Source organism: Cololabis saira, chromosome 6 (genome assembly GCF_033807715.1).
Source record: "Cololabis saira isolate AMF1-May2022 chromosome 6, fColSai1.1, whole genome shotgun sequence".
In the NCBI taxonomy this organism is placed as follows: domain Eukaryota; kingdom Metazoa; phylum Chordata; class Actinopteri; order Beloniformes; family Belonidae; genus Cololabis; species Cololabis saira.
The window spans coordinates 37,702,796-37,719,955 of NC_084592.1; the positions used below are offsets into that span (position 1 = coordinate 37,702,796).

The window sequence follows — 17,160 nt, forward strand, 5'->3', positions numbered from 1 at the left end:
GATGGATGGATGGAAGTCCCATGGATGGATGGATGGATGGATGGATGTCAGATGATGGATGGATGATGGATGGATGGATGGATGGAAGTCCCATGGATGGATGGATGATGGATGGATGGATGAATGGAAGTCCCATGGATGGATGGATGGATGGATGGATGGATGGATGGATGGATGGATGGATGGATGGATGTCAGATGATGATGGATGGATGGATGGATGATGGATGGATGGATGGATGGATGGATGGATGGATGGATGGATGGATGGATGGATGGATGGATGGATGGATGGATGGATGGATGGAGTCCCATCGTTGGATGGATGTTCATGCTTCATCCTTCTGTGCTGTAGAGGGTTTCAGCTGGTGGCGCAGCGGCGCCTCGAGAGCGTTGTCACTGATGTAATCATGACGTCATCCACTCTACAACGTGAAGTCAGCAGCTTTGAGGTCCAACTCGTCTGTAAAAGTGTGGTTTTCGTTGATGCTGAAATGCTCAGAAGTCAGTCCGAGTGACGTCCTCTTCTTCGTTGGGCCTTTTGTCTTGTCTAACTTGCGGTTATTAAACGTCAGAGCAAACCCAAGAGAAGAATCTTGTATCTGCTAGATAAAGCAGAGATGAGTGTTCAGGTTCGTGTTTCATCTGAGACGAAAGGATTTGAGCTCCCACTCTGCTGTGGGGGGTGGAGACTCCCCCCAGACACTGCTGGTGTTTGTTTATCTGTGTATTTGCATTTCAAATGTTGGGAATTCACCTCCACCAGAAAGTGTAACCTCTGAACAACGGCAGCCCACGCTGTTTCTCAGAATGCCTTTCACACAGAGTTCCAGTAGAATCTGTCACCATCTCATCTGCTCCACTGTCAGCTCGAGTTCCCTCTCTGGTCCTCTCCCACTCCACCTCCATCACTTCAAATCTGTTTTTGTCTCCACAGCCACCGCTGCTCAATGAAGGAGCTGGAAACCGCAAGTTCAAATGCAACGAATGTGGAAAAGCCTTCAAGTACAAGCACCACCTGAAGGAGCACCTCCGTATTCACAGCGGTGAGTGGAATGCCGTCTCAATGAAAGATCGGCTCTGAGAGATGGAGGAACAGCAAAATGCAGTTGTCTGAAATTGCTCGCAGTGAAAGACAAATGTGTCGTATTTGATTAATGGAGCCTCGGAGCTGCTGTCACAACAACTGTGGGCTGCAGGGAATCCCTAAACGCAGAAGGAAAAGTCAAAAAACAATCAGTCTATCACTGAGTGTTACTTTGTTGTCCAAAGCTTGTCACGGTTAACTATTCAGCTCCAAGATGGCGACATACTGATAGCATAAACACACAGAAACTTGAACTGTATGTTAGCCAGGGATTCATCATCGCCAGGAGCTTGATTCATAAACCAAAATTGCAGCAAACCACTATTCACTTTCCAGACATTAATGTACCTCCTTAAATAACAGTTAGACAGCCTCAAAATGGGAATAGACAGATAGAATACGCTATTGATCCCCAAAGAAAAATTTAATGTGATCACTTTGAACCTTCGAAAGACAGGAGAAGCATAATACATGCCCTGTAAGAAGAAACATGGTGGCCATCTCTGCTTACCCAACTGAGTCACAACTGCCAAGCCTGCTCGTAAACCCTACCTAGGTAGCTAGTACCTAGGAAACATTTGAGCCTGATGATGGTGATAGCAGAAGTCGGTCAAGTGTTGACACAAACACTCTTATGATATTTAAACTGAAATCTGATCATTATTTGAGGTTGATTTGTGCCCTGAGCTGAAAATAATCTTTGTGTTTTGTTTTGCTGCAGGTGAGAAGCCGTACGAGTGCTCCAACTGTAAGAAGCGCTTCTCCCACTCTGGATCCTACAGTTCCCACATCAGCAGCAAGAAATGTATCGGTCTGATTGCCCTCAACGGGCGTGTGCGCAACGGAGGGAACAAACCTGGATCTTCTCCCAATTCGACAACCTCCTCGCCTGGAAGCCCCGCCCTCGCCCATCTCCGGCAAAAACTGGGCTGCGCACAAGATCAGCAGGGTCCGCTGGACATCAAAGCTGAGCCATTGGACTTCAACGACTACCGACTGCTGATGGCCTCACAGCCCGGGTTTACAGGACCAGGGGTCTACCTAAATGGTCATGGCGGAAGCCCCCTGGGCGTACATAGCTCCTCCCAGAGCCCACTTCAACATCTGGGAGGCATGGGGCTAGACTTCCCCCTGCTGGGTTACACGGGATCGCTTGGAAGTAACCTGAACAAGGTGCAAAAAGTGCTTCAGATGGTGGACAACACTGTGTGCAGACAGAAGATGGACAGTAACCCAGAAGAAATATCCAAGCTAAGAGCCTATATGAGGGAATTGGGGGCTCAAATGAAGGCCCAAGCAAGTTTTCAGGTGATGGGACACAGCAGCCCCACTAAGAGCATAATCGACTACACACTGGAGAAGGTCAATGAGGCTAAAAGTCTGATCAATGAGTCCAAGACACAAGTGGATGTCAAGAAGGAGAAACTAAACACCTCAGTTGACCTGAGCAGTGCAGAAAAGTCATTTGACGAACAAAACCAGCTTGTTCCATTCTCTTGCCAGTACTGCAAGGAGACTTTCCCCGGGCCCATCCCTCTGCATCAACACGAGCGCTATCTGTGCAAAATGAATGAGGAAATCAAAGCGGTCCTTCAGCCAACAGGCAGCAGTCCTTCCAGCCGTCAGGGTGCAATAGCTGACGAACTGTCCAGTAATGACAGGGCAACCAGCCCCCCCAACCTCTTCAAGGACCACGTTTCAGTACTCAAGGCCTACTTTGCTATGAACACTGAGCCCAACTCAGAGGAACTGCTCAAGATTTCACTTGCAGTTGGCCTTCCTCAGGAGTTTGTTAAGGAGTGGTTTGCCCAGTGGAAGAGTCAAAATCACCATATGGGAAGTTTATGGAAAAAGTCCCCCCTTCCTGACCGTGGTGGACCAGACCACAGATTGAGCCAGTCTCCAATGCCACTTTCTGCCATAGATTTACATGGTGGCTTCACCAATGGTGACGCTTCCCACAGACTCACAAAGGCTAACCAGTTTACAGCTAACAGGCAAACAACAGGGGACAAACCACTAGACCCCTCGGACCACTTGAGAAGCAACACTCCATCACCCCTCAACCTTTCTTCCACCTCCTCTAAAAACTCTCAGAGTAGCTCTTACACTCCAAACAGCCTCACATCTGAGGATGCCCATGGGGATATACCACTGGATCTTTCACTGCCCAAACACATTGCGCAGAAGCTGGGGGAGAGGAGACCCAGACCTAATGGTTTAGTCACCGAGCGCAATGGGGAATTTTCAAGACGCGAACAAGGCTGCGGGCCCTTAGACCACATCAACATCAAGAAAGAGGTCTTGGGCTCTGATGGCGGAGGGAACTCCAACCAGCTGGAGAAAAGCACCAGTCCCATCTTTGGGATTAACCCCTTCACTGGCAACCATGTCTACACCTCCTTGCCACCTCATGGAGCGTTTCCTCCACCCACCTTTATGAGTCCTGCCGCGGCCACCATCCCAGGCCTCAGGCCGTATCCAGGTCTCGATCCCATGAGCTTCCTGCCTCACATGGCCTACACCTATGCCACCGGAGCTGCAACATTTGCTGAAATGCAGCAGAGGAGAAAGTACCAGCGGAAAGGTTTACAGGTAAAACTAGATCTCAGTGATGATGCTGTATTTTTTTCTGCTCTCCATTGTCAGTTTAGGTTAGAATCAGAATCAGAATCATCTTTATTGGCCAGGTTCGAACATTGTCCAACAAGGAATTTAACTCTGGTTATTTCGCTCTTTAGGCAGTAAATAAACAAATGTGGTACTTGATGACATACTGTATATACAAATAAACAACTAAGGTGCAGCAGTTTGAGGTAGAGAAAAATGGCAGCTCTGAATAAAATAACATTTATACAATTATACAAAACAAATTATACAAAAAATTATACAAAAAATACAAAAAAAGTGAGAGGTGCAGCAGAGTGAGGCAGACATAATTATTGCCGGAAGGTGCTTGTTACAGCATGTAATTGCTATTGTTAGCAGTTGCTATTGCTATTGTTATTGCACGTGATTGGTTTGTTTCGCTGAGACTATTAGTTGTGAGAGTTCATCAGAGCAACAGCTTGGGGGAAGAAACTGTCCTTGTGTCTGGAGGTTTTAGCGTACAGTGCTCTGTAGCGCCGTCCAGAGGGGACGAGTTGGAACAGTCTGTGTCTGTGTCTGTGATTGAGCATTCCCTGCCACCTGTCCTAACCAGGTAAAACAACGGTCAAATTGGGTTCAAATTCAGTTGTTTTGATGGGCAAATAAATATATGACAACTTTTTACATTTCGATTTGTACATTTCTGACAAGCCAACGTGCCTACCATAAACAGGTGTAGATAACGGATGGATGGGTGGATGGATGGATGGATGGATGGATGGATGGATGGATGGATGGATGGATGGATGGATGGATGGATGGATGGATGGATGGATGGATGGATGGATGGATGGATGGATGGATGGATGGATAGATGTATGGATGTATGGATGGATGGATGGATGGATGGATGGATGGATGGATGGATGGATGGATGGATGGATAATGATGGATGGATGGATGGATGGATGGATGGATGGATGGATGGATGGATGGATGGATGGATGGATGGATGGATGGATAGATGTATGGATGGATGGATGGATGGATGGATGGATGGATGGATGGATGGATGGATGGATAGATGTATGGATGGATGGATGGATGGATGGATGGATGGATGGATGGATGGATGGATGGATGGATGGATGGATGGATGGATGGATTTTCTTTAATGGGCTACAAGCAGTTACAGTTGGGGCTGTAAACTGGACCTCACAGAGACTCTTACATATACAGTTGCTTAAGGTCCAAACTGAAGGGGGTATATGGAGCTGAATCCATCAAAATTAAGTTTGCATTGAAAATTAATTTTGCATTGGGGTTATTTTTCATTGGGTTGTCACCCAAGGGGGGGAAACAGCTTGAGTTTGTCCATAAAAAGACTGACTACGGTGTGGTTTGGTTGTAATACCTCATTTGAAGAAGTGTTTGATTATTTATTGAATGCAGGGTCACGGTTCATCATGGTCCTTCTTCAGTCCCATTCGTTGAGGACCATCTCACAAGTGCGCCATTAGTGATTGCCAGACCTTTTTCAGTACACTGGAATAGAGTTGACCCAAAAGGCTCCACTCTCGGCCATCTTCATTGCTACCCTCACCTGTGGTCAAGAATTTTGGGTAATGACTGAAAAACAAAAAGCTCATGACAGCAAGTAACTGAGCTGAGTTTCCCAAACGCAGTTGCTGAGTTGGAAGATTAGTAATCCGAGATTGGTTTGGATCCCTCCTGGAGAAGGAGTTGAGGCAGACATTAGGACACCCCAGGGAGAATGCAGTTCTCAGCTGGCTATGGACGCCTTGGTGTCTGCAAGGAGGTGCATGGGGGGACGGAGCAGTCACAGTCCTCAACTCTGGTTGCTCTGGCGTGGTGTGAGTGAGCGTCTTAACATTCAAATGTAGCATTGACCTCTGAAATGATGGCTTTTTAAACAATTCTAGACTTTTGCAGTGAAAAGACTATTATCAGAGGAGTGCACAGGCGTTGAACAGGCATTGGACAGTCCAGGACAGTCATTGGACAGTCTAGTCTTATGCGTGATGCACAATATTAGTATTTCTACTCATCTATCAACCACTGGCCACAGGCTACTTCATTAGCGTCCTTAATCAGTCATATCCTCATCTTGGGTTTTAGTGGAGGACCACAGATTAGTCACTGAATTAAGTTCACCTGGCGTCGGTCAGTATTTGTGCCCTTCATCCATTACCTCCCCATCCCATATGTCTCCCCACCACCCCCTTTTTTTAAGTGTCTCCTGGATAAGGGACTTACCCAGGTTGGGCCGTTAAGCCCTGTCCAGACTTGGGATCATGGCAGCTGTAGGGGGGCGGCAGCATAAGGTGTCTCAGAGCGTGAAGTCGACAGGTGTGGGATTATCACTGAAGCTCTGTCTCTGTCTCAGGGGGATCTGCTGGACGGGACGGTGGACTATCTGTCAGGCCTGGACGACCTGACAGACAGCGACTCGTTGCTCTCCAGGAAGAAGATTAAGAAGACTGAAAGTGGTATGTACGCGTGTGACTTGTGCGACAAAACATTCCAGAAGACCAGTTCCCTCCTAAGACACAAATATGAGCACACAGGTATATATAACATTTGGACACTTCTTTTTACTCCACCCCCGATGCTTCTGTGCCCCCTGCTTTCATTTCTTGTCTTCATACTTTTGTCCCATTCCCTCTTTTAAACTTATATTCTTCACTTAGCTTCCCACTTGTAGCTCTTCTTTTCCCTTTTGCGTTATTTTTCTGTTTTGTTCTTTGCAAACCGTGGCCTTTAACATGTTCCTTTCTTTTCAGCAGAGGGGTAGAGAGAGTTTTTACTACCTCTTATGTTTTTAAAAAGCGTCTGGTTATTGTTGGTCTCACTATCAGACAATTACAACCTCAAACAAACAACAATATATCACTTTGTTTTGCCAAGAAGGTATTTATTTAACAAAAACTATAATCTACAATGTTTCTGCATATCTGCTCGTGAATAATCTTTCTCACTGAAGAGCTTTGAAATCACAATAATTTGGAGATGCTTTTATAAACCTTTCCTGGCTGATGCGCAGCAACACGACTTATGTCTTTCCCTCTTGGCAAGTGTGTTAAAACACACCTGGATGCTCCAGACCAGCAAACAGTCAAAAAGAGGTCAGCACACCTGCTGATCATCTGGACTTATTGATGAACAGTCCTTTGCTGTGGAAGCAGTAGGAGGGTACTAAGTATTGCCTGAAATATTTTTCTTCTTTTTGACAAAATTTTTGTTAAATTGCACAATGACTGAAGTTGTATGTTGTTGTTCGTCTGAGGTTGTGTTTGCCTAATCCTGAGATACGCTATGATCAGATGGTTACTATTAGCTTTTGTACACAAAAATAATTTGAGCAAAGGTTTGTTAAACTTTAATCACAACACATGAAGCCCGGGCAGATTTAAAGTTTGAATTTTTCTGAATTAAGTTCTGAAATGACAACTGAAAAGGCATGTACACATCACTGAGAGGGTCTGTGCTGCTTATCAAATATGATTATGATCTGAGTGTAAATCAGGAAAGTTTTAAACTTAATTCATTCAAAGAAGTGACAAACCAGCGCTCTCATGTGGTTTTCTTTCTGCTTCGTCTCTTTTACACAGTTGCATCATCATGTCGTCCGAGTAAAATAATCCAAGTTAGCTGGTGCTTAGACCCGAATGATTTATGATCAATTCTGATGAAAACCGTTTCTGGCTGAAATGTCGAACTTCAGTTTAAAGGAAACATATTTTGAAATGCCTCCTGGACGCCTCCCTAGGGAGGTGTTCCAGGCATGTCCCACCGGGAGGAGACCCCGGGGCAGACCCAGGACACGCTGGAGAGACTATGTCTCTCGGCTGGCCTGGGAACGTCTCGGACTCCTCTCGGAGGAGCTGGAGGAAGTGTCTGGGGTGAAGGAAGTCTGGGCATCTTTGCTGAGGCTGCTGCCCCCGCGACCCGGGAATGGATAAGCGGCGGACGATGGATGGATGGATGGATGGATATTTTGAAATGATGACAGTTTTACTGTTTGAGAGTGTATATTTGCGTGTGTTGAAGTAAGTTTTGGGCAGCCTGAGGCTGAATCTCTGGTCAGATTTACAGGGTTTTGTGACATCACAGGCCCAGATCAGATCATAGTTTTCTCGTCTAACGCTCCTCAGTCACACCATTCAGCATCTGCTGTACCTCAGGAGTGGTCTGGGCACAGCTTTAAGGGCAAGTCAACACCTAAAAACAAATCTGTCTGTATAAAGTGGGGCACACAGACTGTATAGAAAGAAGTGGACAACCCCCCCATGACATCACCCTCTGGTTATCTGGATCAGTTTCCTGGATTGGTCCGGGACAAATCTGTGGCCATATATAATGTCATACATACAAATTCACACCCCGTACAGTTGTCATGGATACATTTAAACTAGATGGGCAGTGCTTCCAAATAGGGCTGGGCGATATGGACCAAAAGTCATATCTCGATATTTTCTAGCTGAATGGCGATACTCGATATATATCTCGATATTTTTTCTGTGCCTTAATTGGGGTTTCCCCCAAAGGATTATAGCATAGCATCTATGTTAGCTTCATTTTTTTCTGAGGCAAACCCTTAAAAAAAACAGTCAGTTTTAATACAAAGCCTCGTGCCAAATGTCACACAGGTTCCTTTATTAACAGAGGTCTGCACAATATCAAAATGTATAAAACAAATGAAATAAAAATAAACTGCCTGCATATATAGAATAAAAATGCTTCTTGAACAAAATAAAACAAATATCCCTTTCCTGCATAACAATTAAATTAAAATACACTGTGCAATTAATACAATGTAGACAGTAACAGGCAGACTTTTCCACTGAGGTTGACAGTTGTGCAAATAACAAAACATTTGTGCAAATCTCAAATAAAACATTCAAGTCAATTTGTCAGAAAATAAGCTATATCAAAATCATTTTTAAAAAAAATGTAAAAAAAAAAAAAAAATTTTTTTTTTTTTTTTTAATCGATATAAACAATATTGTCTCGTACCATATCGTGTTTGAAAATATATCGATATATATTAAAATCTTGATATATCGCCCAGCCCTACATTTAAACTAGATGGGCAGTGCTTCCAAACAACCAATCAAAACTTTTCAATTTCAATGTACAAATAAGACCCGTATTTTGAAACCGTCCCGCCCCCCCATTTACTCTGATTGGCTAGCGCCAGCTGTGTAGCCGCATCTTGATTGCCTGGCACTGACGTTGACATGTCACAAGTTGAAAACATTTGACCGAAGCCACGCCCTCTCCTCCACATGCAAAAACCAACACCTAGCTCAGCGATGCCTGACGTCACCCAGTTCAGAGAACGCACGCGTTCATCAAATACATGTGAACATGCAGGTATTGATCCCGATGAGCTCTCCCGGTGGAGTAAAGTCTGACTCCGCCCCCTAAAACCACCAGCTTTGAATAGAGTTGTTACAACATGACTGTATCTGCGGGGGTTTTGGACCAGTGCGTGTTTTAGACATTTTATTAAGACTTCGGGAAGTAGTGTGGACTTTAAAAAAGAAAGTAATTATATGAAACTAAAACCGGAGGCCTCTTCCCGGTGGTCTGTTGTGCCGGCGGTACCTGAGTGCCATCTTTTAAACACTGTGACCTGTTCTACCTTCATCTCTTACACTCAGTTGCATCATCTTTCGTTCACCCCCCCCCCCCAAACACTCGGAGCAGGAATCCGCCCTCTCAGTTACATTTGCCCCGCGTGTGTGCATGTGTGTGCATGTGTGTGTTACAGTACAGTATGCCAGTTATGGAAGATGTTACAAGCATCCCGGGTCTATTTGTGGCTACAAACCTGCCTGCATGTGTGTGTGTGTGTGTGTGTGTGTGTGTGTGTGTGTGTGTGTGTGTGTGTGTGTGTGTGTGTGTGTGTGTGTGTGTGTGTGTGTGTGTGTGTGTGTGTGTGTGTGTGTGTGTGTGTGTGTGTGTGTGTGCGTGTGTGTGTGCGTGTGTGTGTGTGTGTGTGTGGAGCCGTGTTTTCGGTGCATGTGTGCGTGGGACGTGTGATTGGACGGCGTTCAGCCTGCCGGTTGGCAGCCGACGGAGCATCCTGTTCAGTCAGATGGAAGAATTTTCCGCCCATACGGAATCATAGTAAATCCAGCACAAAATCTGTGTGTGTGTGTGTGTTTGTGTGTGTGTGTTTGTGTGTGCCTGTGTGTGTGTGTGTGTTTGTGTGTGTGCGTGCATGCGTGTGTGTCGGGCTGTGTCACGGCTGTGCAGGATTCCTGCTCCTCCTCGGGGTTAAATCCGGAGCTGTGATGTCACCACAGTTCCCCGCAGGCCTTCGCAGGTTCAAGTTGCCTCACGGCCTCTCAGGCATCTCGCCGTTGTCATGACAACAGACGGACACAGCGTAACAGGGGTCTTTATTTAAAGACGTAGGTTTGAACGGTTCGAACTCGCTCAGACTCACGCGATCGCGAACCCATCAGGTGTACTCCAGAAAAAGAAGCAGCCGTCATCTCCAACACATCAAGGGCACAAAACCCTTCAAGTTGGTTTGGAGCATCGTGACGTCCGCCGTCTCCCTGTCGAGACCGCTCACTGCCATTTCTATAGAAACAAGCTGCCTCAGATACAGAGATGAAAACCTAAGGAAGGTATTTTTTTAGGTTTTAAAGGGGCATATCATGAAATATAAAAAAGAATTGTGCCTAAAAGTATCAGTTCAGGTGTTTGAAGTGACTACCGATCTTTAGAAGACCATATCACTTTGTTTGGGGCCATCTAAGTTGGAAAATATGTCATCCAGTAAGCCGGACAGATTTCACAGATACTGTGACATCACAGACCCACGTTACAGAGGTTTTATTCAGCTCTTCCATCTTAAGCTCCATCTGGCTTCACCTCGTATCTCGTAAGTGGGTCACAGGAAGCTGTAATGCTGATTTAAGAGGAGAAACATGTGGCAACAATCAAAAATGATCTGTGAAACAACCAGAAAGCAAAGCAGGTCGATGTGAACATTTGTGTCATTGTGCTGTGACTGCTGTGCAGTTTTGCTTCTGGATGTCGTCCTCACGGTCCCCTGCTGTCCTTGTGTGTCTGCAGGTAAACGTCCTCACCAGTGTCAGATCTGCAAGAAGGCCTTCAAACACAAGCACCACCTGATCGAGCACTCGCGCCTGCACTCCGGAGAGAAGCCCTACCAGTGCGACAAGTGCGGCAAGCGCTTCTCGCACTCGGGCTCGTACTCGCAGCACATGAACCACCGCTATTCCTACTGCAAGAGAGAGGCGGAGGAGCGCGAGGCGGCTGAGAGAGAGGCCAGGGACAAGGGAGGCGGAGGCGTGGTGGCCGCCGGTCTGGAGCCCACCGAGCTGCTGATGCGGCAGGCCTATCTGCACGGCCTGGGGCCGATCGGATACTCGGACCTGGAGGACCACCAGGAGGACAACGGCGGTATGATCCTGAGGGATGGCAGAGAGGGAGGGGAAGGACAGGTGGAGAGGGAAGTGGACAGCAAGACGTACAAGGAGGTGACAGACAGTCAGGAGGAAAGTTTCAGGGAAAGACAGGAGGACGAGGAGGTGGAGGAGAGCTCCAGCAGGAGCCAGATGGACTCGACGAGGGAGGAGGAGGGCAAAGACTCTGCACAGCTGATGGACGAGAGTTCACAAGAAGGGAAGACAGAAGGCAAGTCGGACCAGGAGGACTGATCCAGAAAAGTGAAGCAGGAAAAAAAAAAAACACGATCAGGGCGCGCAGAGCGTCTGCTCTACTGACGAGACGTCTTTCATCTGTCTTACACCAAATTATTGTTTCACATCAGACTTCCCTCATTAAGTTTACAGTGAAAATAGGTCAGGAAGGTTTGCTTTGTCTTGCACTGTCCTGTTATCCGTCGTCCACCGCGAGGGACGAACGGAGCGTCTCCTCTGCCACATCAGTGTGTTCCAGGCTCCCGCCGGTTCGTTTCGCATTAACAGTAGTGACAAAAAAATCCGAAGACTTCAGATTTATCAGGTTCGGTCGGAAAGTTTTAGATTGTAAATAGACATCTGTAAAATTTTGAAGTTTTAAAACCTCGAAAGACTTTGTGTATGACACTCATACATGTTTTTCTTTTTTATTGATGTTTGAACCCTGAAAATCTAGTTTTCTTCGCTCACGTCCCAGGTCGCTACCGCTCGCGCTAGTGAGAATAAACACAAGTGCAATGATTTGCCAGACGTCAACGGTCGTGACCTGATCATTGGGTCGGTCCAGGTTTCCAGCTGTTGAACAGTTTTTTAATGCTAACTCGGCTAGCTGCTAACATTGCTCATATGGAGTTCCCATGAAACGCTGCTGGAAAACTCATTTATTACCAGGATTTACATGTTTTCTTAAATCCAAAGCATTAGGGTTGAACTTCCACCAGGATGAGTCGTCAAATTCTAAATTTAGACAAAATTTTAACCGTTCTCGGTCCACATTCTGGTGTGTAGGTGACATTTGGTATCTTTTAAAACAATTTAAACGTTTCATTTATTTTTGTTACAATGCTAATGCCACTAAAGGAAGAGAAGCTGCTTCATTTCACTTACATTTGGTCATATTTTAACAGTAAACCCTGATTATGTGACAATAATCTGAATCTTGCTCTCCACCTCCAATTCAGCTAATATTAGGTGCCACACATAATCTTGTATGGTTGTGTTTTTCTGAATGAACTGGTTGGAAATTATAAACAACAATGTGGTTTAAGTCCTTTAAAGATAGAGTATTAAAATGGAGATGCAGAGATTCAAGTTAATTTTCAAAGAGCATACAGTAACAACAAACCAGTGAAAACGAATGGTCTGTGCTACTAGCTTCAGCCTCTTAGCTTTTGTTAGCTTGATAACACTGGGCTTGCTGTGCACTTGCTAAGCTGTTCACCTTTTCGCATAATAGAAAAGATCAAATCAAGGTCCTTTTATTGACAGATAAACCGCAACATTAAAGTAGAGATGCACAAAATCAAAATATTTTTCGTAATAATTATAATCAGAATATAGTAACTTAATCAACCACTGGGAGACGGGAGGGGCTGTTAGCTTCTTTAACTTCTTAGCCATCACCAGGCTCTGCACAGTGATGGCTAAGAAGTTAAAGCAGCTAACACTGCGCTCAGCTTACGTGTTACATGTTACAGTTATGTTACATTTTGGATAAAATTTGTCATCCCAAAGGTTTTGTTGTTCCTCCATCGCGTTAGCATTTCAACCCAGTATGAAGCTAATGCTACAAAAGGTCCAGAAGCAGCTGTGAAACCTGACCATGTGAAAGCAGGGAGGCCCTTGAAATCTGAATTTACTCCTCACCGACCAGCGACTGTTATTCAGCTAATATTATCTGGCGCACATTAGCTTCTTAGCTGAAACAGCTGCTTGTTCGCGTGGATAGCGGCTCTCACCCTGAACCTGATAATTCAAAAGTCACAAATGTTTCACGTGAAATTCAACAAGGACAGGAACGTTAGTATGATGAGTTCTGATGAAGGAAGTCTGAATAACGCAGTGGGGGTTCGACTAGTCGTTATCAATCGTTAGCAGTGGTGTTACGAGGCTGAACTACTGATGCAGCTCGTTTCCACACCTGAAAAGGTTCACAGGTCTCAGATGGAACATGGTGACCGCTGACGTCAAGTCACGAAGGCGGGAGAACGGCGAAGTCCATGATATGCAAAAAAAAAAGAAAAAAAATATGAAATAAAAGAAGAAGTAATGCTTATCACTATAATGAAATGAAGTGAAACTTATTAATGTACAGTATTATAAAGGCCTAAAAGCTGTGTGGTGCTAAAATGTTCTTAACTTCTGTGTCTCGTTGTGTTCGAAACCAACTTCAGAAAATTGCACTCGCCTCCCAAATCACTACAAAATAATAATAATGAAAAAAAGATTTAAAAAAAAGAGGGAATGAAGCCTCGAACACTCAGACACGTCCTGTCAGTGTTATTGTTGTAATTTGTCTCCTTTTACTGTGACATTTTTTTTGTTTTGTTTTTGTTTTTTTATCCTACTTTGTTTTTGCCAACTAACCACACGGTTTTGGGCCTCCTGATTCTTTTTTTCTTTTCTTTATGTGAAGGAATATTTAAACCTGTGTGATTTTCCAAGTAAAATGTTGATGTGAGTCTTAAAGAGAAGTGAGAGGAGCGTGACAGGAAAGGCTCCCTCTCAGAAAGAGGACAGGGCCTTTTTTGTGTGTTTAATTTTTCTCCAGAGAAAGCCTTATATGCAAACCTTTCACCTGTGCGTTTTATAAAGTGCCATCCCTGTACAGTGTCACACCTGTCCTCGGCTTCAGTATTACAGTGAATATCTCATCCTGTTTGATTCATCAGTATTAGCGTAGATAGAAGGATGTTTGTTAGTTTACAAATGTTTGTGCAATTTCATGTCTTTCTTTTTGTTCCATGACAGTATTTTTGTCAGTATTACTATTTTGTTTTTTTGTTGAATTTTCCAACACAAATTTCACTTTTTTTCCTTTTTTTGAGAATTTGCCATTTTATTTATGTGACTCATTTTATATTTCTAATTTTATTTATTTCATACTGTAGTGTACAGTATTAGAGTTCCTCACAAATACATATATTTTAGTAAAGAGGTTCTGTCATCGACTATTGGGACAAAAACATGTGAGAGGGTCTGCGGTATTTGGTAAATTTCTCCTTTGTTTTCTTTACGTCTTATTTCTTTTTGAAACTACTGGAAATTCTAAATTTGAGGAAGTTTTGATACAATGATTATTGTGAAAACACTGTATTTTTCAAAGTTAAAAAGTCCACTTTAGTCATCCCAGTGAAGCGGTGATGAAGGACTGATGATGATCGTGAGGATGATGGTGAAGGAATTCCTGAAATGTCTGAAGTATTCTTATTTTAAATGTTTAATTTCTCTGGGAAATGACCATGCTCGAATAAATGTAGCCAAATTAAATTTTAATAAAGCTGTGTTATTCTTCTTGTAGCCTCGCCACCTCTGTTTGATTCATTAGCATGACGATGATGATGATGGAGACTGTTTTTAGCCTCCTCACATTACCGTCACATTTCTCTTCAGTCACATCATCGCTCAGCTCGATCTCACACGGGATGCAGTGACACTGAGCACGTGAAGCCCTGCATGCACTGATAGCCCATCTTTTAGATAAACCCCAAAAGGCTTGGAAACAATCTTTTGTGTAAAAACATGATATTTTTAAATATACCAACCATCTGATCATAGTTAACCTCCGTTAAGCTACATAGAACCTCAGACAAACTACTACTTGAAACTTGAACCATGCACAAGAAAATAGATATGCCACGCAGGCTTAGATGTCGTTAGTCGTTGAAGAAGACGTACATGATCTACAGAGGATGGAAGAACAAAGTCCAGGCCGGGAAGAGATGGAAGCCAATGATATCCAGACAAGGACGCTCCTCATGATGTACAGAAGATTTCATCTCAACACCATGAGACTAAACGGAGGAAGGAGGCCGGGGATTAGTGAGTGTCAAAGCCACCATCTAAGATGAAACAACAAAAATCCAGGAACACATCCAGAAGATGGCCCCTAAGGATAAGCTGCTAAGTGACTGTCTCAGAGACAACTCATCCAGTGAGGACCAAGATAAGGAGGGGGAACCATCATAGAAAGAGAAACCAATGCAAGGTATGAACCGTCAACGGATTAACCTTCGTCTATTGTTAGGGTCGCAACCGACCCGTTCTTAGGTTTTAAATTCATAAAACTACCACAAAAATGCGTTTATTGCATCAAGGCTTTTTGACTTTGTCAGGAACCTTTATTTCAACAAAATAATATCCAACATTTTTTTTTCACTAAATTATAAAATGCTCTGGTTGAAATTGTTACCTTTTACTTTTTTTCCATTTCCTTGAAGTAAATGGGTCGAAATTTACCCATAACACCATAGATGTTACTATAGTTAATAATATTAAAATGAAAAAATAAATGAAACAAATGTATTTAAGAGATGTGTTCTAATACCTCTCTGTAATAGCCAGGTAACACAACAACCTTTTATTTATTCATATGATTCTCTTGAGGCTCATTTTACCAGTTTTTACAATTGAAATCAAGGGCTATACTGACAAAAAAAAGGCCCAGAGTCCCATACCAAAAATATTAAAACCAATATTTTCATGCATAAGGAAGCCTAACAATGTAACCAAGAGATGAGAAACAAATTGGATGATGGATAATTGCTTTTAGTGTATTTTAGAGATAATTTAAAACACGGGTCAAAACCGACCCGTTAACATCGGAGATGGTACAGAAAGCTAACACCAGACAAAGGTTAAAGAAGTGGCTGACATCAAGAAATCCTACCGGTGGCTGGAAAAGGCTGGACTCAACTGACATCGCTGAGGGATTAAAGTAAACAATCCAGCGCGTGATAGCAGGATGCAAGATGCTGGCAGGTAAAGCTTATGTGGTAGCGATTATGGTGTACAGGAACATCTGCACTGGGTTTGGGTTGGAAGTCCCAAAGTCACAAACTGGTGATGGCTCACCAGTGGTGGTCGATAAACTCAAGAAGAGAGCAGTGGGGACTGAAGTGGCGATCCCAAGAGACGGAAACATCAAGAAAAAAGGAGCGTGAGAAACTGGAGACGAACCAAGGGTTGAAGGAAGAGATGGAACTAGGGTTGCCACCCGTCCCGTAAAATACGGAATTGTCCTTTATTTGAGAAAAAAATGTTGCGTCCCGTATTGAACTAATACGGGATACGATTTGTACCGTATTTTCATTAACTTTTACACCATATTCTAGTTGAATTATTGAAATAAGTTAACTTTTACACCATATTCTAGTTGAATTATTGAAATAAATTAACTTTTACACCATATTCTAGTTGAATTATTGAAATAAATTAACTTTTACACCATATTCTAGTTGAATTATTGAAATAAGTTAACTTTTACACCATATTCTAGTTGAATTATTGAAATAAATTAACTTTTACACCATATTCTAGTTGAATTATTGAAATAAGTTAACTTTTACACCATATTCTAGTTGAATTATTGAAATAAATTAACTTTTACACCATATTCTAGTTGAATTATTGAAATAAATTAACTTTTACCATATTCTTCACCTGTAACTATATTATACATCTTGGCTGATGTTGACATACATAGCATAGGAGGCTATTTCAGTTGGTAGTATGGTTGTCTGTCTCTACAGTCATGCAAGTTCAATGCTATTAAAACACTTTAAATCAAAGCATTTTGTTTTTTCATATAAAATAAACAAAATTTTATTCAGTTTAGAGGTTTTGGGGCTTTTTTTTTTACTCCTGCGCTGCTGAAATCAGGGCGTCCCTTATTTCTATTTCTGAAAGGTGGCAACCCTAGATGGAACAGATCTGGACGCAATGGTGACAATAGTAGCTGGAGCACTCAGAGCTGTCCTGGGAACAGGAAAAACACCAG

The 17,160-nt window shown here is 43.4% G+C and overlaps 1 protein-coding gene across 3 annotated transcripts in view; it reads left to right on the forward strand.

Moving 5' to 3' along the window:
- The window catches only part of LOC133446170 (zinc finger E-box-binding homeobox 2-like), a 28,176-nt gene extending 13,501 nt beyond the window's left edge, over nt 1-14,675 (forward strand). For 2 of the 3 annotated variants that reach the window (XM_061724080.1, XM_061724083.1), the window contains exons 6-9: nt 937-1,045; nt 1,808-3,681; nt 6,083-6,263; nt 10,792-14,675. In XM_061724080.1, coding sequence (XP_061580064.1) covers nt 937-1,045; nt 1,808-3,681; nt 6,083-6,263; nt 10,792-11,399 — 2,772 coding nt within the window. In that variant the 3' untranslated portion in view covers nt 11,400-14,675. The remainder of the gene's footprint in view (nt 1-936; nt 1,046-1,807; nt 3,682-6,082; nt 6,264-10,791) is intronic. The other variant, XM_061724081.1, reaches the window with a different exon arrangement.
- The last annotated feature ends 2,485 nt before the right edge of the window (nt 14,676-17,160 follow it).